This window comes from Petromyzon marinus, chromosome 37 (assembly GCF_048934315.1).
Source record: "Petromyzon marinus isolate PM22_M1 ecotype Great Lakes invasive population chromosome 37, UKy_Petmar_22M1.pri1.0, whole genome shotgun sequence".
In the NCBI taxonomy this organism is placed as follows: Eukaryota; Metazoa; Chordata; class Hyperoartia; order Petromyzontiformes; family Petromyzontidae; genus Petromyzon; species Petromyzon marinus.
The window spans coordinates 19,230,174-19,255,216 of record NC_133703.1 but is presented as its reverse complement, the minus strand read 5'-3'; the positions used below and the strand labels follow the sequence as shown (position 1 = coordinate 19,255,216).

Below are 25,043 nucleotides of genomic sequence, written 5' to 3'. Positions count from 1 at the left end.
AATAGATAAATAAATATTTCGATTTAAAGCTTTCGTGACTGCAATGATTCATCTTCTTTGGTTCTTTCGATAACACAATTATTGTGTTATTTAATTTTATCAATTTATTATTTTATTCTCATTCTACGTGACTTTACCGAAAGAACCAAAGAAGATAAATAAATAGATAAATAAATAGATAAATAAACAGATAAATAGATACATAAATAGATAAATAAATAGATAAATCAATAGATAAATAAATAGATAAATCGACAGATAAATCAATAGATAAATAAATAGATAAATCCCCGCGTGTACGGTGGCTCCGAACGCACCCCGCCGGCGTGCGCTCCATGGACCGTCGACACACTCCGTTGGGCAGGCGAGTGCCCAACGACACACTCCGTGTCGTTGGGCAGGCGAGTGCCCAACGACACACTCCGTGTCGTTGGGCAGGCGAGTGCCCAACGACACACTCCGTGTCGTTGGGCAGGCGAGTGCCCAACGACACACTCCGTGTCGTTGGGCAGGCGAGTGCCCGACGTTTCCCCCTTCCGCGTTTACTGCCCCCCGCAGCAGCGCCGGGGGAGGGGGCGAAACGTCGGACGCCGCGCCGACCGAAATGAAACAAACAATCGTCCGACCACGCGTTGTTCGTCGCTCCAAGAGCGCCCCCGGTGCCCCGCGGTCGACCCCGTGGCATCTCTGCGACCTCGGCGTTGGTACCAGCGGCATTTGTTTAATTGGGAGACAAAGCGGTGGAACAGTGTGTCGGTGAGTCGGTGTGTCGGTGAGTCGGTGTGTCAGTGTGTCGGTGTGTCAGTGTGTCGGTGAGTCGGTGAGTCGGTGTGTCGGTGAGTCGGCGAGTCGGTGAGTCGGTGAGTCGGTGAGTCGGCCCCTGTCGCCTCTTCTCCGTCGCCCATGGCCATCTTCCCTCGCCCCTCACCCCTCCGCTCCTTCCCTCTCCTATAGCCCTATCGTGCGCCCTCTGTTACGGCCACTCATTCACTCGGCCATTGCATCCCGATCACTCGATTCTTTTGTTCACCTTTTTTGTAGTGCAACTACGTTACAGAGAGAGCGCGTGCGCGCCTTGAGCTCAAGGCACGCGCCTTGAGCTCTGTAAATATAAACCGAGGCTAGGGTATGAGCACTCCGACCGAGTCTCATCAGCAGGGCTGATGAGCTCCCTTAAACGAATGCCGCTGGGGCTGCCCGGGGGGTTGTCCCCTTGCGGGGCGGTCGACGCCAGCAACGGTAAAAACAAAATAAATAAAATAAATCTGTCGCTTGCAAGCGAGCGGCCTGAACGGTCGTCGCGTCGTTTGAGAAGTTCCCCCGCGCCCGGCACCTACCAACCCCCCCCCCCCCCCCCAAACATCTCTCTCATCCAACATCAACGGTGCCGGACCTTGGTGGAACGTTGCAAAAGACGACGACGCGCGGCATGCGAGACCAACATACACTCGGCGGCGCCATCAGGCGGCAGAGGCAGCGGCGGCAGTGCCAGCGGAGCAAGTGGCCCGCTGACCCCAAGTCGGTAAGGGACACTTGCGCGTCATCCTCTACCACCGCTACCTCCGATCGGCGCCGTTGGCTACGTGCGGTGCGAACGAAGCTCAACCGTACGTACGCGCATACACACGCACACGCGCACACACACGCGCTGCCGGTGTTTGCCCTAACCGCGATCGAGCGGGCGATCGTTGTCCGGGACTCCTGGGGCACGTGACGTCCCAGCGTAGCGAGGGAGCCTCCCTGCGCCCGGGTGGTCGTGAGCCGAGGGCGACACTTCCCTCGGCGGGGCGGGCGAACCCGACGGCGGCGTGACCTTTACCGCCGTCGTCACCGCCCCGGTCGGTGAGGAGGAGTTGTTGCGGTGGGAGTCGAGGTCGAGGGTGACGTCGAGGTTGGGGGGGGTCAGGGTTTGCGAGTCGGGGTTGTAACCGATGCCGGCGTAGGGGTTGGGTGGGGGGGGGTGTCGGTGGTGGGTTCTGTGGCAAGGTCAGGTCAGGTCAGGGTCAGGGTTTGGTCGAGTTCAGTGTGAAAAATGTGGGCGGGTTGAGGGTGTGGGGGGGGGGGGGGAAATGTCGAGGTCAAGGTCACGGTCAAATAGGGGGGAGGGGGTAAATGTCAAGTTGAGGCTGACGTCGGTGTCAAAATTATGGCGTGTGCAGTGGTGGGCATGGTCAGGCTCACGGGGTTCAAGTCCGGGGGCGGAGGTCGGGACGACGGCGAGGGCTCGATGTTAAGGTCGCGTGGGCTCAGCGTCGAGCCAAGGAGGTCAGCGCCCTATTGTGGTGGGTCACGATCGAAGTTGTCAATGGTCACCTGCAAGGGTCAGCTCTACCGGTTATCGTTCATTGTCGGTATCGGAGGGCGTTATCGAGAGGAAAAGTGCCAAAGGTCAGCTTTGGAGGTGGGCATCAGAGGTCAGCAGCGGAGGCCATCGAACGTCAGCTCCAGAGGTGCTCGTCAAAAGGTCATCAAAGGTCATCGTGAAAGGTCAGCATTAAGGGTCAGCATCGTAGGTCGGAATCGGACAGCCTTGCGGAGCAGCGTCCGCGCGGGCCGGGGGCCTCCGTGAACGTCGATTGTCAACGTCAAAGGGTCAAAGGTCATCACCAACAGGTCATTCTCCTACTGGACATCTGTGAAAAAGAGCTTCGCATCTCATCGGATTCCTCCTGCAGTCTAAATGACGATTCTGATTGGTCGTCATCAAGGGTCATCATCAAAGGTCATTTCCAAAGGTCATCATTGGGGGTCATTATCAAAGGTTATTAGCAGAGCTGATCATCATCAAAGGTCATCATCGAGGGTCAATGTGAAGGGTCATTATCAAAGATCATCATCAATGTCATTATGAATGGTCATCATCAAAGGTCATCAAAGGTCATCATCATCAAGGGTCTTCATCAAAGGTCATCAACGGTCATCATCAAAGGTCATCATCAAAGGTCATAATCAAGGGTCTTCATCAAAGGTTATTATCAAAGGTCATCATCAAAGGTGATCATCAAAGGTCATTATCAAGGGTCTCCATCAAAGGTCATTATCAAGGGTCATCATGAATGGCCATTATGAAGGGTCATCATCAAAGGTCATCATGATCAAGGGTCTTCATCAAAGGTCATCAACGGTCATCATCAAAGGTCATCATCAAGGGTCATCATCAAAGGTCATCATCAAAGGGTCATCACCAATGGGCCATTGTCAAAGGTCGTCGTCGGAGGGTCAGAAGTTGGAGAGCACGGAGGAGCAGCGGCCGAACGGGTGATGGGTGAGGCCTCCGTGGACGTCGATGGCGTCCTCGGTCCAGGCGACGACGTTCCCCGAGAAGGAGCGCGAGCACGTGGCCAGCTCCATGATTTCGTCTGGTAGCAGCTCGCGGTCCCACACGTTGAACTGCGCCATCTCGCCCAGGAACGCCTGGGTCGCGTCGAAGTTGCCGCCCACCACGTCCTGCACGTGCGCAAAGAGAGCGAGAGACTCGCAATGCAGCGTCGACCCCGCACGGTTTACCCCGAATTCTCGTGCAGGGAAATTGAGTTTTCAGGTCCATACGGCCGTTTCAATGCGGGCGACATTGTGTTTCTTCTACCCTTGTGATGGGACTTTGTAGGATGACCGTTGAGATTTATAAGGGGGCACGGAGTCACTGATAAGGTCTGTAATAAGGTAGAGGGCACTGATAAGGGGTTGACAGGCATGGAGAGAGGCCACGTCCAGGGTGACCACGGTGCCGACAGTGGTGAACCCACAAGATGCAGATGTTGCAGTGGGTTGACTCCCCAACACGCCGGTGTGTGCTGAACTAGTAACGAATCGGCACGTATTGTTTACGCGACAAACCTTACTGATTGGCTGTGTCCCGTGGTGGCGGGTTTAACGACGCATTTATATTTACCGGGAGAAGATGAGAATGGGGGGGGGGGGTAGAGAGTATAGAGAGAGGATTGGGGGTTAGGGATGATCTGGAGGGGGCAGATACGGAGGGAGAGCGAGAGAAACAGAAATGGAGAGATACCGGGGCAGATAAGAATAGGGGGTAGAAGGTATAGATAGGGAGAGGATTGGGGGGTAAGGGATGATATGGAGGGGAAAGAGAGACGTGGGGGAGGAGAGAGAATGGGGAATGGAAGAGATGGGAGGGGGGGGGAGATGTGGGGGAGGGAGAGAGACAAGAATAGGCAGTGGAGAGGGTGAAGAGAGAGAGAGTGCTAGAAGAGAGAGGGTCCAGAAGAGCAGAGGAGGAGCGAGGGAGTAACCCAACCCTCAAATGTGAAGAACGCCAAACACAACACAGCGACGCGACACGGAATAAAACGCACTCCCCCCCCCCCCCACTATCATATTCCTCTCCGTAGCCCCCCCCCAACACCCACCCACCGCGCCACCCCCCCCCCCCAACCGCACCTGCTCCTGGCCCAGGATGAGGACGCCGCCGGCCTTGATGGGCCTCCAGGGCGCGAGGTTCTCGCCGGTGCCGCGGTAGGCGCCGTTCTGGAACGCCTTCCAGACGCCGTCGCGGGTGCTCCACGTGACGCACAGGTGGTGCCAGCGGCCGTCACTCACGCTGACGGGCAGCCGCGCGATCTGCGCGCGCAGACGGACGGCGGTGAACCACGAGGCGGCGGCGGCACGTGACAACAACAGTCGGTGGCACGTGACAACAAGAACAGCAACAATCGGTGGCACGTGACAACAACAGTCGGTGGCACGTGACAACAACAGTCGGTGGCACGTGACAACAAGAACAGCAGCAGTCGGTGGCACGTGACAACAACAGTCGGTGGCACGTGACAACAACAGTCGGTGGCACGTGACAACAAGAACAGCAGCAGTCGGTGGCACGTGACAACAACAGTCGGTGGCACGTGACAACAACAGTCGGTGGCACGTGACAACAACAGTCGATGGCACGTAACAACAACAGCAACAGTCGGTGGCACGTGACAACAACAGCAGCAGTCGGTGGCACGTGACAACAACAGCAACAGTCGGTGGCACGTGACAAGAACAGTCGGTGGCACGTGACAAGAACAACAGCAGTCGGTGGCACGTGGCAACAACAACAGCAGTCGGTGGCACGTGACGACAACAACAGCAGTCGGTGGCATGTGACAACAACAACAGCAGTCTGTGGCACGCGTGCGCGTGCGAGTCAAGCGTTAGAATCGAAGGCGGAGTTTGACTTCTACATTTGGAGAGGGGGCTGCATCTAAAACATTTTTTTAAATCTTAATTGTAAACTAAGAAAAATAAATTAACAAAGGTGCTCTGTTTGGGGGGCCTCGCCCCCCCCCCCTCCCCAAATTCCGCCCATGGTCAGAATCGTGATGTAGAGTGAAGGAGAAATCCGATAAGCTATTAAGCTCTCTCTCGCTCCTCTCTCCTCACAGATATCCAGTTAGGGGGCTGTCAGCAAGTTACAACAACAATCAACAACAACAACAATCAACAACAATCAGCAAAAATCGATCCCTGGCTAAAGTTGCAAGCAGGTTACATGGGGAGGTGTGGGTGGGAGGATGTGGAACCGAGTCGACTTGCCGATGAACCGGTACCAGTGGTGGACAAGATCGGCCTCTGTGGAGGAGGAGGCTCGTGAAGGACGCTACTGGGCAACAGAATAGGGCGGAGGAGCGATGCTCACAACAACGAGCTAAGTGCCGGGCGGGTAAAACGCAGCAAAATGGCACAGTGGGTACCACAGGGTTGTGCGTTTTCCGTGATCTCCTGCCAAGCAACGAGCCTCACGGTGCACCTAGCCTGGCACAAGGGGCCCTGGTGACCACACTGGCAGATGTACCAGCTATGCTCCCCACTCAGTTCACGTCAACATTAAATGATAAAGATCCCCCGTATAGCCTTTACAGACTGTTGGGGCAAGTGCTGTTAGCGAGCCACCTATGAAGGCCGGCACGGCACACGAGGGGGTGGGTGTCCAGCACCCCGCCCGGCCGCCTTTGTCTCCCCAGTGGCGATGCTTACACAATGCAATAGTTACTCATTCGGAGGCCGAGTCGACCTAGGGGAGGCCCAGGACCGGTTCAAATAATTGTCACCGGTGTTGGCCGTGAGCGGGAGTCGAACTCGGGTCTCCGGGTTCATAGCGCAGCGTAGCGCTAACCGCTGCACCACCGCTCCGCACACAACGCCAACACTAAAGGCGCGCACACACACACAGACCCCGAGCTGCCCCCCCCCCCCCGCCACCCGAAGTGGCCGGGTTTATTATGAAGGGAGCGAGTCAGGTGAACGTGGAACTGATTTGGCTAATTGGAGTCCCCCTCGTGCCCCACCGTGGCACGCGAGCCTAACGAGTAAATTGACGGCGTTTCGTTTGCACGGAGCGATACGGAGCGAGGCCATTAAGGCGGCGTCCGCGTTTGTCTCGTTTAGCAGAGGGCCTCGCCGTGTGGGGGTCGCGTGACCTGGGTGGGGGGGGGGGAAGGTCGCGAGTGGGGGGGGGGGTGTCAGCACACTGCGTCCGACGTTTGCCTCTCCTCTCTCGTGGCCTCTTCTATCTCTCGTGACCTCTACTCTCTCTCGTGACCTCTACTCTCTCTCGTGACCTCTACTCTCTCTCGTGGCCTCTACTCTCTCTCGTGGCCTCTACTCTCTCTCGTGGCCTCTACTCTCTCTCGTGGCCTCTACTCTCTCTCGTGACCTCTTCGCTCTCTCGTGACCTCTTCGCTCTCTCGTGACCTCTTCGCTCTCTCGTGACCTCTTCGCTCTCTCGTGACCTCTACTCTCTCTCGTGACCTCTACTCTCTCTCGTGACCTCTACTCTCTCTCGTGACCTCTACTCTCTCTCGTGACCTCTACTCTCTCTCGTGACCTCTACTCTCTCTCGTGACCTCTACTCTCTCTCGTGACCTCTACTCTCTCTCGTGACCTCTACTCTCTCTCGTGACCTCTACTCTCTCTCGTGACCTCTACTCTCTCGTGACCTCTACTCTCTCTCGTGACCTCTACTCTCTCTCGTGACCTCTACTCTCTCTCGTGACCTCTACTCTCTCGTGACCTCTTCGCTCTCTCGTGACCGCTTCTCTCTCTGATGACCTCTCTCCTCTCACGTGACCTCTTTCCTCTCACGTGACCTCTTTCCTCTCTCTCTCGTGACCTCTCCCTACCTCCGTCCATCAAATCCCCGGACACGTTTCTCACTCAGCGCCCGGGGTCCGTCGTCCGATGCGGCGCTGCGATATATCCGGGCAACGATGCTCATCGACAGCGACAGCCGGTACCAGATCTCGGTCGCCAAAATCAATTCCCTGCTGCCACCGGCACACAGACGAAGAAAATTGTCGGACCGTCCGGGTCAATCCCGGACAGGTGGGAACCCCGGTGATGGATGACAGCGACTTGTCAAACTGACCGCGTGTGCTGTTCTTTTGTTCTTTTTACTGCAAATTGCATTGCATGGGACAGTGATTTCTTTCTCGCGAGTAAATTGACACTTGCACCGCACCGCCTCTCGTAATTCATTGGAGGTGATGGGGGCGGCGCGGGGGGGGGGGGGACCCTAAAGGGAGTGTGCGGGAAGGGGGGTAACTCGTTGAGTGTGGTGGTGGCGGTGGTGGTGGCAGCAGTAGCAACGGTGGTGGTGGCGGTGGTGGTGATGGTAGCAGTAGTAGTGGCGGAGGTGGGTGGCAGTAATAGTGGTGATGGCGGATGGCGGCGGTGGCGGAGGTGGTGGCAGAGGTTGCGGCAGTCGTCGCAGCGGTGAGGTTGGTGGCAGTGGCGGCGATGGCAGGAGCATCGGTGGTGGCAGTTGCAGTGGTGGTGGTGGTGGTGGCAGCAGTGGCCGGTGTTGGCACAAACGCAGCAGCAGCAGAGCGTGTGAGGGGGGGGGGGCGGGGTTTACTACCTTGTCGTTGATGATGAGCTCCATGGGGTTGTTCCCCCACTCCATGAGCGCCAACTCGTTGGGCTGGTCGTCCACGGCGTAGGAGAAGGGCGTCCCAGAGCTGGGGCCTCCCGATCGCAGCCACAGGCAGATGGTGAACGCATGCAGCTCGGGCAGCGAGCGCTTGGCGCGCACAAACATGTAGTTGGTGCGCGCCGGGAACATCACCTTGAAGTCGTCGGGCGCGTGGTGGATTGGGGGGGGCCCGACTGCAATGGGGGGAGGGGGGAGCGGCGAGAGGGGGGGGAGGGAGATAGTGGAGGGGGAGGGGAGGGTAAGGGGAGATGGAGAGGGGAGGGAGAGGGCGATATGGGGAGAGGGGAGATGGAGATAAAGAAGGCGGGGGGGAGGGGGGTGGTCAACGCCGAGGGAGAAGGAAATATGAGGGGGGAGAGAGAGGAGAGAGATGGGAAGTGGAGAGGGAGGAGAGAGAGGGTGAGGGGAGAGGGAGGATAGAGATTGGAAGTGGAGAGGGAGGAGAGAGAGGGTAAGGGGAGAGGGACGAGAGAGAGGGTGAGGGGAGAGGGAGGAGAGAGAGGGTGAGGGGAGAGGGAGGAGAGAGAGGGTAAGGGGAGAGGGAGGAGAGAGGGTAAGGGGAGAGGGAGGATAGAGATGGGAAGTGGAGAGGGAGGAGAGAGAGGGTGAGGGGAGAGGGAGGAGAGAGAGGGTGAGGGGAGAGGGAGGAGAGAGAGGGTGAGGGGAGAGGGAGGAGAGAGAGGGGAGAGGAAAGAGGGAGATCGAGAAGGGAAGAGAGGGGTGAAGGGAGAGACAGAGGCAAGATAAGGGTGGAGGGAGAAGGGAGATAAGTAGGGGATGGAGGGAGAGGTGAGAGATATATGGGAGTGAAGAAGAGAGGGGATAAGTGTGGGAGCGTGGGGAGGGGGGGTAGAGGGTGGAGATGGGTGGGAGTAGGGGTAGAGGGGGGAGAGGTAAGGCTCACGCATGAGGCCGAGTGCCCGAGTGAATTGTGCTCTCGGGGTGGGGTGTGGGGGGGTCACGTTCCGTCACAGCGACTCCGCACCGCCAGGGAAGATCTCTCCGAAGCTTAGCACGTGGTAGGCTTTGGCGACCATCCATAATGCAGGGTTTGTGGGGTTAGATCGCGTAAATGTATAAATGTGTCGTTGAACCTCGGCGAAAAGTCGCACTCAGATTGTAATTGTTGTGGCTTGGCTCTCCAACACACCGGTGTTCTGTACTAGGCCACTACACACTACTCTACACACTACACTACACACTACTCTATACACTACACACTACACTACACTCTACACTAGTGCTGTACTAGTAACGAATCGGCACGTTCTGTTTACGTGACAAACCTCACGAATTGGCCGTGTCGGGTGGTGGCGGGTTTAACGACACGTTTATATATTTTCGCGATCTAACCCACACACGCAAAAAAAAACCCTTCCATTCTGGAAGCAAAGTAGCGGTCGGTTTGTGCCCGGCAAGCGCACGAACGGGCAAGCATTTGTGGTACCGCAACTTCTCGCTGCACCACCACCACCACCCCCCGTGTCTCCACCAACCCGGCACACACGGAGCGGCGTGGCGAGTCGCGGTCAAACGACAGCGGCACGGTGGGAGGCCCCCCCGCCCAGCAGTAGAAATCGACAGAGAGAGGGGGGGGGGGGGGAGGGCGCGCGTGACCGTAGGGGGCGGCTGTCGCAAGCGGCGCGATTGCTCGACGACGTTTCGCGGCATTTGCCGAAACGAGGGCGCGAGGTCTCCGAAAGCCACCGTCGCTGAGCCGACCAGCGGGTGCCACGTGGGTTTCACCCGCGGTTCGGTTCCCAGTCGATCGGTAGGTGGTGGGAAGGTGGTGGTGGGGGGGGGAGTGAAGTGTGGATAACTCTGTCAACTTTTATTTGTGTTCCAGAGCCGTACTGGTTAGCGTGGACTCCAGAGGGAGGGGGGGGGGAGGGGCTGCGCCTTTACCTCCTTTGACACGGCGTGTAAAATGTGTCGCCGCTGGGGAGACAAAGGCGGTCGGGCGTGGTGTTGGCCACCCACCCTTGTCGTGTGCCGTGCCGGCCTTCAGAGGTGCTACTCGCTAACATCACTTGCCCCAACGGCCTGTTGCAGGCTATACGGGGGATCTTTGTCTTGTGTGTGTGTGTGAGGAAGACGAGGAGGCTGCCATGACGTAATGGTCAGCATACTGGACTCCACCGGCACGTTTGTGTAGGTGGGTAACACCACGGTTAGGTAGCATGTGGTGGGGTAAAGTGTGGAGAGGGGGGGGGGTCCCTTCCGCCAGCAGTAGCCGACACACAAAACCACCACCATTTCCAAAGACAGAGATCTCCCGCATAGCCTTCAGACTTGTGTGGCAAGTGCTGTTAGCGAGCACCTCTAAAGATCGGCACGGCGTATGATGGGGGTGGGTGGCCTGCACCACCGCCAGCAGCCTTTAGTCTCCCCAGTGACGTTGTTTTACATCGCCGAAACCAGGTACACACTCCTTTGAGGCAGAGTCGACCTAGGGGAGGCCCAGAACCGGTTCAGATAATAATCGTCACCGCTGTTGGCCGTGAGCGGGAATCGAACTCGGGTGGCCGGATTCGGAGCGTGCAGCGCTAACCGCTATGCCACCGCTCCCCTTACCACCATTACCACCACCAACTCCGTAAATTGTGCCCATTGTTTGCTGTCGGCGTTCAATCCCCCCCTCCTCCGCACCCCCCAAAAAAACAATAATAATCCACCGGTCGAATCGGGCAGCCAAATCCGCATTAAGCACAGCCAAGCAGTACGAGTCCTGCTTTTGTTGTGGGTTTTTTTTTAATCGGAAATTAAAATAATAATACTTTTTGATTTAAAGCTTTCGTGACTGCAGTAATTCATATTCTTCAACGTGACTTTACCGAAAGAGCTAAGGATATAATAATAATACTCTTTGGTCCTTTCGGTAAAGTCAAGTAGGTCGAAATATTTTGTTTTATTTTATTTTGTTTTATTTCTACCTACGTGACTTTACCGAAAGAACCAAAGAGCACGTATTCCTGCAGTCACGAAAGCTTCAAATCAAGAATAATAAAAAAATAATCTGCCACCGGTATCGGACCCCCTAGATCCGCCGCTCTCCCCCCTCGTGGCAAAAAACATCGCAAGGCGCCAGCCCGCGGTCGAGGCGCCGTCTCTCTCTCCCCGTCTCCTCGCTAGACGATATTACACAGCAAGTGTGCGAGAGAGAGAGGGGAGAGAGAGGGGAGAGAGCGAGAGAGAGCGGAAAAGTTAACAAACAAAACCAAATTATTGTCCACAAAATCGTTAGCAATTTGTACCCTTTAGAGAAATCACGCATCCGGTTCGCGGCGGCGGTGACGACGTTTCATGCTGCCCCCCCCCCCCACCCCCGGTTAGCGCATCCGTCGTTTGTCGAGGTGAAAGTTTAACGCGGGGGTGGAGGGGGGCATGGCTGGAATCGCGACAGATTTTGTTGTAGCAAGGACCCCCCCCCACCTCCTCTCCCTCCTTTCCTTCACCGAACGTCTGGGAACTCGAGGCCAACTCGGACGCTGGGTGGAGAACGCAGATGAGAGAAGCGAGGCTCTGGGGGCGGGGGGTAACGATGGGAGAGGCGTTGACAAATAAATTCATGGCTGTTTTTGGAGGGGGTGGGAGTGGGTGGTGGGTGTGAGGGGTTGGTTGGTATCGGAGGGATGGGTTTGTTGGAACCCTAGATGCCTCCTTTTGTTAAAGGACAAAACGACGAAGGGAAGAAGGAGGAGGGGGGGGGGGGGGTGAGAAGGGGAGAGGGAGGCAGCCCGAGTAAGAATTAATTACAGCAGTCATCGGGTGCTTTTGTAAATGTAAAATTTATTAAATTCGTGCAAATAAGAAAGCGTACATGAATGCTGCTCTCGGCTGCGTGACAGCGAATAACGCGAATACGAATCGTAAAAGGACAAATAGAGAAACGCTCACGAGAGTCACAAACATCTAAAAGCGTCACCGCCACCGCCGCCGTAATTTGTAAATATTTGTTTGTTTCGCACCTCCCACCCCCCCTCCCCCACACCGCAACCCCCTCCTCTCTCTCTCTCTCTCTCCTTGTGCTTTTCAATCCATTGTGACGTCACAAAGCACCGTGCCGCGTGCCAATCAGCGGCCAGGGCTTGTGGGCGCTTCGTCGTACGAACGGCAGCCGTGGGTCTCGGCACGCAGTAGTGCAGCACATCGATACAGTGCATGCCGGGTAAACGTAATCAGTAAAAAAAATCACCACAGCAACTATCCACTATTATTATTATTATCATCATCGTCATCATCATTATTATATAAATAAACTGAAATTAATTGGCTGTCCGACGCGCGTGTGTGTGTGTCCGTGTGTGGTAGTGCAAAGCGCGGCACAACAGCAACAGGCGAGTGAACGGAGGTGCCCGGGCACGAATCCGAAAGCACGCGTCCGAGCAGGTCACCTGCCTACGCCTGAGCGCGGGTGGGCGTTAACGAGCAGGTGAACTGCCCGCGCGTTAACGCTCGTCGGCTGTGTAGCTCAAGAAATCCGTTTCAGAGGTCACCCTCCTATCTATATATGTATACAGCATAGACAGAGAGCACAAGCGATATATGAATACGCCTCCAGCCGAGACGCTCCGTGCATTGTAACCGACCGCACGGAGCGCGCGGAACACCCCCCGCGAGTGTGTGTGTGACGTCACCAGAAAAACAAACAAACAAACAACAACAACAACAGCCCACACACACACGCAGACACGGAAAACTCCACCGACAAATCTACAGAGTGCTGCGTAAAGACGACCGTGGCACACAAACAAAAACATCACACCCGGGTAACCGCTGACGCGAAGTTCTGACGTTACGTGGCTCAAAAGAAGTAACACTATCATTACAATCGCGATTTATTGTACACGCACGTCGCGTTGCGAGGTCCCGGTGGTCCCCTACCCCCCGGGGGTGGTGGTGGTGGGGGGGGCGGTAGAGGGGGGGGGGGGGACCCACCGACTCGCTCCGTGCCACGGCCACCAGCGTCTGCGGTTCGACACCAGCGGCCGTGCCGCCGGCTAAAACCGCGGTGCGTATCAACCCCAAGCGGTACGCGCGTCGCCCGCCTTACAGGCCGGGGTGACCGTTCACTAAAGATGCTGGCGACGTTATTCCTTCCCTCCAAAAAAAAAAGAAATCCCTATTTTTTTTTGTTCAATTCCAAATTATTTTTATGTTGTGTAAAAAAAAAATTTCGCGTAAAAAAAACTTTCCGAAATTTTGTTTACAAAATTCCCTTTTTTTTTTTTTTTTACAAAATGTTTACCCCCTGACCCGTAAATTATTTAAAGTGGGGGGGAAATCCCACGGCAGACGATACCCCACGTGGAGGCCGGTGCTGCCCATGCCACCCTTTGCGCCGCGCAGGGCCGGCTTCCACTGGGGTGTGGGTACCGGGGGGGGGGGGGGGGGTGGGTCCTGGGGGGGGTCGGTCCCGGGGGGGGGGTGGGTCCCCTTTTGCCCAATACTGCAGGATGGCACTGGAACAGTTGCAGGCGGGATGCGATTGCAGGGCCCTTTGAGCTGCCTTGGCATTTCAGCGAGATCCATTATCCGCGACGATGAATCGTCGGCTGGGTTTTTTTTAATCATCCTCCTCCGCCGCCTTTGTTCCTCCAATCACAATCGGGGAAAATGTAGCCACTGCGAATGATTTTGGCGCAAACAGTAACCCGAGCAGCCATTCAGATGCGAGGTTAGCCTTAACCAAATCAGCCAACCAAATCCTAGCACTAGCCACACCATCCAACCAGATCCTAGCACTAGCTACACCAACCAACCAGATCGTAGCACTAGCTACACCAGCCAACCAGATCGTAGCACTAGCTACACCAGCCAACCAGATCCTAGCACTAGCTACACCAGCCAACCAGATCCTAGCACTAGCTACACCAGCCAACCAGATCCTAGCACTAGCTACACCACCCAACCAGATCCTGGCACTAGCTACACCAGCCAACCAGATCCTAGCACTAGCTACACCACCCAACCAGATCCTAGCACTAGCTACACCACCCAACCAGATCCTAGCACTAGCTACACCAGCCAACCAGATCCTAGCACTAGCTACACCAACCAACCAGATCCTAGCAATAGCTACACCACCCAACCAGATCCTAGCATTAGCTACACCACCCAACCAGATCCGAGCACTAGCTACACCATCCAACCAGATCCTAGCACTAGCTACAACACCCAACCAGATCCTAGCACTAGCTACACCACCAAACCAGATCCTAGCAATAGCTACAACACCCAACCAGATCCTAGCACTAGCTACACCAGCCAACCAGATCCTAGCACTAGCTACACCAGCCAACCAGATCCTAGCACTAGCTACACCACCAACCAGATCCTAGCAATAGCTACACCAGCCAACCAGATCCTAGCACTAGCTACAACACCCAACCAGATCCTAGCACTAGCTACACCACCAAACCAGATCTTAGCAATAGCTACACCAGCCAACCAGATCCTAGCACTAGCTACACCAGCCAACCAGATCCTAGCACTAGCTACACCAGCCAACCAGATCCTAGCACTAGCTACACCAGCCAACCAGATCCTAGCACTAGCTACAACACCCAACCAGAACCTAGCAATAGCTACACCAGCCAACCAGATCCTAGCACTAGCTACACCAACCAACCAGATCCTAGCACTAGCTACACCAGCCAACCAGATCCTAGCACTAGCTACACCAACCAACCAACCAGATCCTAACACTAGCTACACCACCCAACCAGATCCTAGCACTAGCTATACCACCCAACCAGATCCTAGCACTAGCTACACCACCCAACCAGATCCTAACACTAGCTACACCACCCAACCAAATCCTAGCACTAGCTACACCATCCAACCAGATCCTAACACCAGCTACACCACCCAACCAGATCCTAACACTAGCTACACCACCCAACCAGATCCTAGCACTAGCTACACCATCCAACCAGATCCTAACACTTGCTGAACCAGCCAACCAAACCCTAGACCTCTTAGTTTAATCCCTTAACCCTACTCTTAAAACCTAGCCAATTATCGTGTACTGTATATGTATAATCATCGTCATAGAACAAATATTGAATTAGCATTGGAGTGTTTGGTCTCTTATTTAACGTTAGCCTTTTAAAAAGTGTGAAAAACGCACACCTACACACACGTATCCACACGTTTCCACACGTACACACGAGCACACACAAAGACCCCCCTCGTGTAGCCTTAACAGACTGTTGGGGCAAGTGCTGTTAGCGAGCACCTATGAAGGCCGGCACGGCACACGTGGAGGAGGTGGTGGGTGTTTTACACACACGCACCAGGTACTAATTTGAGGCCGAGTCGATCTAGGGGAGGCCCAGAACCGGATCAGATAATCGTCACCGGTGTTGGCCGAGAGTGGGAATCGAACTCGGTAACTGGGGTTTGCAGCGCAGCGCGCAAACAAATAAATTGTCCACATCATCGTGCCCTCTTTCCCGGGTGACCATGAAACACTTTAACCTCTCCGTGAACGGAATCTCCCGAGGGGTGCTCGGATCCATTGCCCTCGTGGCCCTGTCCACCAATCAATCGAGGCTCACATTCGCACGGAAACCTCGGGGCGGCACGCGTTTTCACTTTCATCGATGATCGTCCGTAACTCTGCGAGTCGGAATGATCGTAATATGTATTCGTCATGGAGGAATCCGATGAACTATAAAGCTTTTTCTCACAGATGTCCAGCAGTCAGTTGGAGTGGTGCCGGCTGAGGAATGGCAATATTTAAAGGGTGCTTCGGAGTCGAATTTGAAATTAGTTTTCTTACAACAACAAAAATGTTTTGATTTGCATTATTTATTTTTTCTTCAATCGTTTTTCATAGTTAGCGAAATCATTAAAACGTGTGATAAATAAACCCTGAAACGGGCCAGGCAGGAGGCTAAAACTGAATTTTGAGCCACTGAGCATAATGCAGAACTGAAATTCTGCTGATAGAGGCTCACCGCGTCCCAAATGCATTTATAAAATAAATAGACTAAATATACGAATATTTCACATCGCAGGCGGTGCCACTGCACCAGGAATTCACAGACCCGAGTGTGGGCCCAGGTGCCGAGGTGCAATGAGGTGGTGGGGCGGTGGGGGGGCGGTGGGGGGGCAGATAATTGGACGCCCCCACCCCCTCCACCACCACCCCCTCATTTCGTCCCCAGCACCAGGACCCATGCATATACCGCGGCTATTCCGCCCACCGCTATAAAGGGCACGTGAATGTCTCATCCCGGTGGCAAGTCCGATAAAATCTGGCCGCACGACAGGTCATCTTTCCCTCTTAGCAACTGAGAGAGCAGTGGAACCCTGAAAGTCTCTCGTTCACATGGATTGGAGGGTTGGCGAAGGCTGTCTCTCTCTCTCTGGCAGCGAGAGACAAGACACCGACCATCTGCCCCGAGATTCACCGCAGCATACCAAGCGACGTTGCGTGGTCCTTCTAGCAGCGTGCGTTGAGCAATTTGCCCTCTCGAGCTTTCGCCACGCGATACTGCGACCACTACCCCCAGGAGGAACAAGCGGGCTCACGAGAAGAAGAAGAAGAAGCAGAATAAGGAGAAACCTACACACCGACATTTTAGCAAAGCGAATGAACTTGGCGCTCATCGGAACCGGAGACGTGATGGGGCAAGAAACGTGAGACGAGCGGAGCGAGCGGAGCGATGGATCGAGCGAGCGAGCGGGCGGGCGAGCGGCTGACGTCCCAAATTCTGGGCTACAAAGCGAGCAACCCAGACATCATCATCGCAGCCACCGCCGCCCCCGCCGCAACAGCCGCCCGGCCGCCTACCCTGGTGGCCGCGCCACCACCACCACCACCACGGCCACCGGCGGTGTCCTTACTTTTGTCCAAATTCGGCAGGCGATGCACGGAGGTGAGAGTGGACTCTGGCCGTATCCTCTGCTGCTGCTGCTGGTGGTGGTGAGGGTGCCCGTCGCTATCGTTGTGATGACCTCCGCCCTCCCCGTCTCCTCCCTCGCCGTGAAGATGTTTCCCCACGTCGCCCAGACGCTCGTGCAGGTACTCCCGCAGCGAGTGGGCGCTACCACCAACGCCACCGCCGCCGCCGGCGGCACCGCCCGTGGAGCCCTGCGGGCGCGATGAGTTAGCGCGGTGCTTCTGCTGTGAAGTGGGGACAGGTGGGGGTGGGTGATTGAGGGTGGGGGGGTTGTGAGGGAGGTGGGGGTACAGGGATGGGAGGGGTGATTGGGGATGGGTGGAGGTGTAGAATGTATTGTGAGTGATGGGAGATGTGTGTGTGTGGTAATGGATATGAGATGGGAGGTGTGTGTGTGTGTGGTCAGGGATATGAGATGGGAGGTGTGTGTGTGTGTGGTCAGGGATATGAGATGGGAGGTGTGTGTGTGTGTTCAGGGATATGAGATGGGAGGTGTGTGTGTGTCGTCACGGATATGAGTTAGAAGGCGTGTGTGTGTGGTAATGGATATGAGATGGGAGGTGTGTGTGTGTGGTCAGGGATATGAGATGGGAGGTGTGTGTGTGTGTGTGGTAATGGATATGAGATGGGAGGTGTGTGTGTGTGGTCAGGGATATGAGATGGGAGGTGTGTGTGTGTGGTCAGGGATATGAGATGGGAGGTGTGTGTGTGTGGTAATGGATATGAGATGGGAGGTGTGTGTGTGTGGTCAGGGATATGAGATGGGAGGTGTGTGTGTGGTCAGGGATATGAGATGGGAGGTGTGTGTGTGTGGTCAGGGATATGAGATGGGAGGTGTGTGTATGTGTGTGGTCAGGGATATGAGATGGGAGGTGTATGTGTGTGTGTGTGGTGATGGGTATGACATGGGAGATGTGTGTGTGTGGTCAGGGATATGAGATGGGAGGTGTGTGTGTGTGGTAATGGATATGAGATGGGAGGTGTGTGTGTGTGGTCAGGGATATGAGATGGGAGGTGTATGTGTGTGTGTGGTGATGGGTATGACATGGGAGATGTGTGTGTTGTGTTAAGGTGATGCGTGTGTGGCATGGGCTTTGTGTGTGCGTGTGAAATGAAAGGAGTTGTGGTAAGGTGTGGCTTGTATGGCAGGTGTGTTTGTGTTACGGTTTGTGTTGTGTATGGGTATGTATGAATGTGGAGTGTGTGTGTGTGTGCGCGCACGCGCCGTTGTGCATGCGTGTATTATGGTTTGGGTTTAGTATGTGCATGTTATGAGTTTGCGTGTGCGTGTGTAGAAAATGTGCACGTGTGCGCGCATGGTGAGCGGTGGTGGCGATGAATGAGGTGTATGGCGAGGAGTAAGCCAGGTGAGGGTTGGTGGAAGACACAGGAGGGAGGGATCAGGGATTGAGGAGCGGTCTTAATAAAATCCATTCCACGTCACCCATAAAACAAACCCGTTCACTCACGCACTCGCCACTCGCACGAAAACGAGTTCACGACAAACCATGCACACGCATGGACCCTGCATGCAGCGTCTCCCGGAGTTGGTTTAAATGTGTTTTTAATCCGCAGCTATCGACGCTAACGAGCTAGCTTGTTTCGCACGTTTGCTAAACGGGCGTCGATCGTGACGACCACCCCGGGTTTACGTCTCCCAAGATCTCGGGCGATTTTCTTTTTGTTATCGATTCGCGAGTCCACGATAGCAATAACTCGGGGATGCCAGTTCGGTTTCACGTTGGGTCATTGTTAGCAGGAATATTGCTTCCGCCCCCCACCCCCTTTATCTCCCCCCCCATTCTGCCCCCTTCCTACCTCCAGTTATGAATGGACGGAGGACCAGACGGGGCACTCGAGTTCGAGAGCGTTACAAAGACAAAATCCACCAGGCTACAGCCGTTAATAAAAACAAACCCCGTTGTGCGATTAGCGAGCACAGATTAAATAAAGCTGGCATGGCTTGGCTACACACACAAAGACAAAGACCCCCCCCCCCCCGGTATAGCCTTAACAGACTGTTGGGGCAAGTGCTGTTAGCGAGCAACACCTATGAAGGCCGGCACGGCACACGAGGGGGTGGGTGGCCAGCACCACGCCCGGCCGCCTTTGTCTCCCCAGCGGCGATGTTTACTGCACACCGCACCAGGTGCTCATTTGAGGCTGAGGCGACCTAGGGGAGGCTCAGGACCGCTTCAGGTGATTTCCGTTGGTATTGGCCGTGAGCGGGAATCGAACTCGAGTCGCTGGGTTCATAGCGCAGCGCGCTAACCACTACACTACCGCTCCCCACTACACACACACACACAAAGACAAAGCTCCCCCGTCTAGCCTCACTATACTTTTGGGTCAAGGGCTCTTAGCGAGTAGCACCTGTGAAGGCCGCCACGGCGCACGAGGGGGTGGGGTGGCCAACACGACAGAGATAGACGTCACACGCGCAGCAGACACGCACAGAGCCGCAGGGGTCACGAGAGGCGGCGATTTATTTAATCCAGCGCTGAATTAGAGCCATTGCTCTAAACGTCGCCCGTTTCATTGAAATATATATCACTTTCTCTGAAGGTCACGGCGGTGATGGTGCTAGTCCAGCAGTGGATCGACCCTGATTCGTGACGACTGATGACGGCGGCTGGCGGCTGAATCGAGTTACCGCACCATAATCCCGTCGGGCATTTGCGGTTACGTCACAAGCGGTGACAGAGAGGGAGTGGAGGGGCGGGGGGGGGGGGCTGGTGAGTTCCGAGGGGGGGGGGGGGGGCACACGCCGGATTGGTGTAGCCGGGGGGGGGGGAATTGCCAGAGTTCCCCGTTTCAAATTAAGAGTCCCCACCAATTGTCAGTTAAGGGCCCCTATGGTGGTGATGGTGGTGGGTGGGTGGGTGAACGTCAGCCGCTGTCGTTGACATCGCTGGGATAAGTTAATCCGGTGCTAGGAGGTTAAAAGTCAGGATTGGGGTCACTGTGAGTGTGGTCGGTGGGGGGGGGCGGTGGTTGCGGTAATTAACGCGCTGCGAAACTTGGCGACCCGAGTTCGATTCCCGCTCACGGCCACCAACAGCGGTGACGACTTTCCGAATCGGTCCTGGGCCTCCCTCTATGTCGACTCCATCGCCACTGGGGAGACAAAGGCGGCCGAGCGTGGTGCTGGCCACCCACCCCTTTCGCGTGCCGCTCCGACCTTCATGGGAGCACTTACCCTAACCCCGGGGGGGGACCTTTATGTGTGTTATATTTAGAGGAGCGGTGTGGGGAGGCGGGCAGCGAGGTGAGAATTCTTGCTCATCATTAAGCGGCCGCTCCAAACGATTCCCCTCTCTCTCTCCACTGCACCCTCACAACAGCCCCCCCCCCCTCCCAAGGGAGTCCCCCCCCCCCCTCCTCCTCCAGTGGGGATTCCTCGCGTGCGAATTCAGCGCGCCGCGCGCGGTTTTGTAGCTTAAGGGTTGACTAAAGCCCATCAAGCCCCATCCGGGGTGGATAAAACGAGTACTGGTGCAGCTTCGTGGTGAAGGCGACGGTGGTTGAGGATAGACTCGCCCCGCGCCATGGGAACGGGGAATTTCCACCAACCACGTTTGCGGGGCTGTGTAGAACAGGAGGAGAGCATCAATGCCTCAACGCTCGCTCAGCGCTCGAGGATGGGGGGGGGGGGACATCTACGTCCGATCCAGAACCCGAGTTTTTTTAATTTGTGATGATCTTCAATCAAATATTGCATTCGCGATTAAAAACGGGACAATACGAGGTTGAGAATATCATGATCGGCCAAAATTATCATCGTCAGCAGCAGACGCATCATAATCAGCATCGCTATCAGATCCACCTGCAGCAGGAGGAGCAACGTGACACGCGAGAGGGCGGTGTGGTTATCACTGCGCACACCCATCCGCCTTTGTCTCCCCGGTGCTTATAGATATATATTCAACACCGCGCCAGGCATTCGGCCAAGGCTGTGGACGACTTATAGCAAAGCCGTTGCAAGTTTACTCATCACTCGCCACTGAGGTTGGCCCTGAGATTGTAGCCCAATGTTTGGGGCCAAGCGCTGTGAGCGAGCACGAGGTTTTTTTGGGTGGGTGGCCCAGAACGACGCGCGGCCGCCTTCGTCTCCCTCGGTGGCGATTTTGTCACGTGGCACGGGTTACTCATTTGAGGCTAAGTCGACCTAGGGGGAGCCCCAGGGCCGCTCCATGTCATCGTCACTGGCCGCGAGCTGGAATCGAACTGCGGCTGGCTGGAGTGGTTTTTTGTTTGTTTGTTATGCGCAGCGCGCTCAGCCGGCAACGCTGCCGCCCCCCGCTACCCATTGAATAAAGACAAAGATCCCCCGTGTAGCCTTCAACAGACTGTTGGGGCAAGTGCCGTTAGCGAGGTGGTGCTGCCACGTCACTGCCAAATTAGGGCGGCGCGGGATCGCGCGACGGTAATCGCGAACGGTCTCAGAGGAGGGGGGGGGGGGGGTTGGGGGGGGGGCTCCCTTTGTTTTGTCTCGTAACGAGACGACGGTGGAGAGGGGGGGGAGGGTAAAGGCGCAGGCCTGCAATTGCCCCTCTCGCGCCACTGGGTCCCACCCCGCAACCCCCCCCTTCCAAAACCACTCCCCCCCCCCCTCCGAGGGACGACCTCTCGCCCACACGTCCCCGAGCACAAAGAGCCGCTCTTCTCCCCGCCCCGACTTGTTGTAACGCCAGCGATTGTTAGCGAGCACCTATTAAGGCCGATTGGTGGGGGGCGGGGTCGGGTCGGGGTCGGTATGGCCGCCCGAGCGCCTTTGTCTTTCCACCAAGTGCCGACGTCCGCACACGAACGTCGGTCTTCGGGTCGACCTCGGCGAGGCTCCTCGTGTTGGGCCGTGTCATAGCGCATTGCACCAACCACTGCGCCACCGCTCTCCACCCCCACCCCCCCCCCCCCCGGCGTCCCTCACCCCCCACAAAAGACAACGAAGCCCCATGTAGCCTCGTCAGACTGTTGGGGCAAGTTGGTGTTTTGCGAGCGCCCGTGAAGGCCGTCACGGCACACGAGGGGAGTGAGTAGCGAGCACCACGCCCGGCTGCCTTTGTCTCCCCAGTGGCGATGTTTACAACACACCGCAGCAGGTACTCATTGGACGCCTAGGAGGGTCCGGGACCGGTTCAGATAATAAAATCATCACTCGGGTCGCCGGGTTCGTAGTGCAGCGCGCTAACCACTGCGCCAAAGACAAAGATGTCCCGTATAGCCTTAACATACTGTTCGGGGCAAGTGCCGTTAGCGAGTAGCACCTATGAAGGCCGGCACAGTACACGAGCGGGTGGGTGGCCAGCACCACGCCCGGCCGCCTTTGTCTCCCCAGCGGCGTTGATTTTACACACCACAGAAGGTACTCATTTATGGCTGAATCAACTTAGAGGAAGGCACAGGACCGGTTCAGATAATCATCACCGGTGTTGGTGGCCGTGAGCGGAAATCGAACTCGGATCACCGGGTTTGTAGCAGAACGCGCTAACCACTGCGCCACCGCTCCCCCCGCTCCACCACACACAGATCAAAGATCTCCCAGACTGTAGGGGCAAGTGCTGTTAGCGAGCACCTATAAAGGCCGGCACGGCACTCAGGGGGTTGGGATGGCCAACACCACGCCCGGCCGCCTTTGTCTCCCTAGTGGTGACGTTTACACATTGCACCGGGTACTAATTTGAGGCCGAGTCGACCTAGTGGAGGCCTAGGACCGGTTCGGATAATCGTCAGTGGTGTTTGGCCGTGAGCAGGAATCGAACCCCGGGGTCCGCCAGGTTCGTAGCGCAGCGTAGCGCTAACCGCTACACCACCGCTCCCCACGCCACACCACACCACACGCATACCACGCCATCACTCGCTCACCCCACGCGCACCCGTCCGACACACCTCACCCACCATCACCGCGCCGTGCCCTCCACTCACCTCCAGACTCTCCAGCCGGTCCTTGAGCGACTGCACCGTCCTGCCCAGCTGCTCGATCACCTCCCCGGGATCCCTGGGCAGGTCGCCCATCGTGTCTCGCCACTTGCCCGGCGCCTGTTTCGCTCCGGGGAGGCGCGCGTGCAGGTGCTTGGTCGACGAGGAGGAGGAGGAGGCGAGCGTGTCCGTGCCTTCGCACCGCTGGAGTTTGGTGGTGAGGTCCCTGATGCTCTCCCGTTGCTCGAGGATGGTCTCCTTCTGGCGCAGCACCGTCTCGCGCAGCTCCAGGACTCCCGTGCGCGCCTCGTCGCTCGCGCCCGAGGAGAGCCCCGACAGAGCGGGCAGCGGGCACGCCGCGTCCACGTCGGCGGGGATGGCGGTGCACACGAAGCGCGAGTGGCCGAGGTCGTGCTGCTGCTGCTGCTGATGCTGCTGCTGCTGCTGTTGATGCTGCTGCTGCTGTTGCTGCTGTTGCGAGCTGATGGACGTGACGAGTAGCAGCAGCAGCATGAGATGGAGGGAGATCATCGGAGAAGACATGATGAACCGCGTGGCCTTTGATTGATTGTCTCTGCGAGTCTCGCGTTCCACTTGCTGCTGCCGTTGATGATTTTTTCGCTACTCTCGTTGTTGCTGCTGATGATGATTTTTGCCGTTACTGCATGTGATGCTACCACTGCTACTGTTCTTGCTGCTGCTACGGATGATGATGATGATTTTGTGTACGCTCCTGATGATTTTGCGTACGCTCCTGATGTGCGCTGGTCTATGCAGTCGCAACTACCCCACTCCTATTATCTCTTGGTTATATGTCTCTCTCCCCGTCTCCCTCTCTCTCCGTGTATATTTATCTCCACGTGTTTTTGATCTCCCTGTGTTAATACCTCTCTCCCCGTCTTTCTCCTCCTCTCTCTCTCTTCTGCTCGTGTCTCTCGGCGTCTTCGTCTCTCTCTCTCTCTGTACCTCTCCCCGTATATTTCAATATCCCAGTGGATTCCTTCTCTCCCCGTGTACCTCTCTCTCTCTGCGCGTTCTCTCCTTTGCCCACTAACGAACTGTGAAGCACAGCTCCCGGGTGTGGGTTTAAATAAAGAAGATGCCCCGCCCACAAGCGATCCTATTGGCTCCCCAGAGCCGCGCCCACCGAGGCTGGCGTTCATTGGTCGAGAGCCGAGGATCACCCCGCCCGTCCGTCTTTATATCTCCACCCCCCCCCCCCCACTGTTCTTCCCCACCCGCCCCGAACAAGCAAAGACAAAGATCCCCCGTGTAGCCTTCAACAGACTGTTGGGGCAAGTGCTGTTAGCGAGCACCTATGAAGCCAGGCACAGCACAACAAGGGGGGGGGGGGGGGGATGGCCAGCACCACGCCCCGGCCGCCTTTGTCTTCCCAATGGCTGAGTCGACCTAGGGGAGGCCCGGTCGACGACTACAGACACACACCCTCCCGTCTCTCTTTCGCCGCCTCTCCTCCGCTCTTGTTCAACTCATCGCTTGCAGCCGCGTGACGGACGCTGTTAGTTGGTGCTGGTGGTGGTGGTGCCGGCGGAGTGGTGAGCGCGCGAGATTTCAACAATGCAGAGGGTTCGCCCGCTCGATGTTTGATCGATCTCCGAGCGCGGCAGGCAGCCGAGGCAAGAGCGCAAGTTGTCTGAGCTGCTGCCCGCATCGCCCCGCCCATCTGCAACTCCAACGCCGCCTCTGTCCACCCGAACGGGGAGAAGACAAAGAACCCCTCCCGTTTGAGCTGAGCAGACTATAGGGGCAAGTGCTGTTAGCGAGCAACCAGTGAAAGCCGGAACACCACACGAGGGGGGTGGGGTGGCCAGCACCACGCCCGCCTGACCGCCTTTGATTATTTGACAATGACAACCGGTGATGATGATGATATTTGACAATGACAGCCGATAATGATAATCAACATCATGATGATGATCATAATTACGACACCTTTATATATTTATGCGATCTAACCCAAAAAACCTGTATTATGCATGATGATGATGATGCTTATTTGGAAATGACAGCCGATGGTGGTGATGAGAATTATTTGACATCATTAGGATTAATCTCAGCGACTGGGGATTTTACAAAAATGACAATAATTTTTGTTTAAAGAACCCCCCCCCCTCCCCAACTCTTCAACTGAGGCGCCGCTGTGAGTGTGGCTGTGAGTGTGACTATTAGTGGGGCTGTGAGTGTGGCTATGAGTGTGGCTGTGAGTGTGGCTGTGAGTGTGACTATGAGTGTGGCTGTGAATGTGGCTGTGAGTG

At 56.1% G+C, this 25,043-nt stretch overlaps 1 protein-coding gene across 2 annotated transcripts; it reads right to left on the bottom strand.

Annotated features, from left to right (window-relative positions):
• Positions 1–23,865, bottom strand: LOC116949535 (neuronal pentraxin-2-like). Of its 2 annotated transcripts, none has more exons than XM_032966947.2 (5): positions 22,774–23,865; positions 16,793–17,072; positions 7,862–8,109; positions 4,402–4,581; positions 1–3,447 (listed from the first exon to the last, which is right to left on the bottom strand). In XM_032966947.2, exons 1-5 carry the CDS (start codon positions 23,308–23,310, stop codon positions 3,220–3,222), a joined length of 1,473 nt encoding a protein of 490 aa, XP_032822838.2. In that variant the 5' UTR covers positions 23,311–23,865; the 3' UTR covers positions 1–3,219. The 2 variants fall into 2 exon arrangements, with proteins under 2 accessions (XP_032822838.2, XP_032822839.2); XM_032966948.2 differs by having other exon boundaries at positions 16,793–17,039.
• Positions 23,866–25,043: the final 1,178 nt, after the last annotated feature.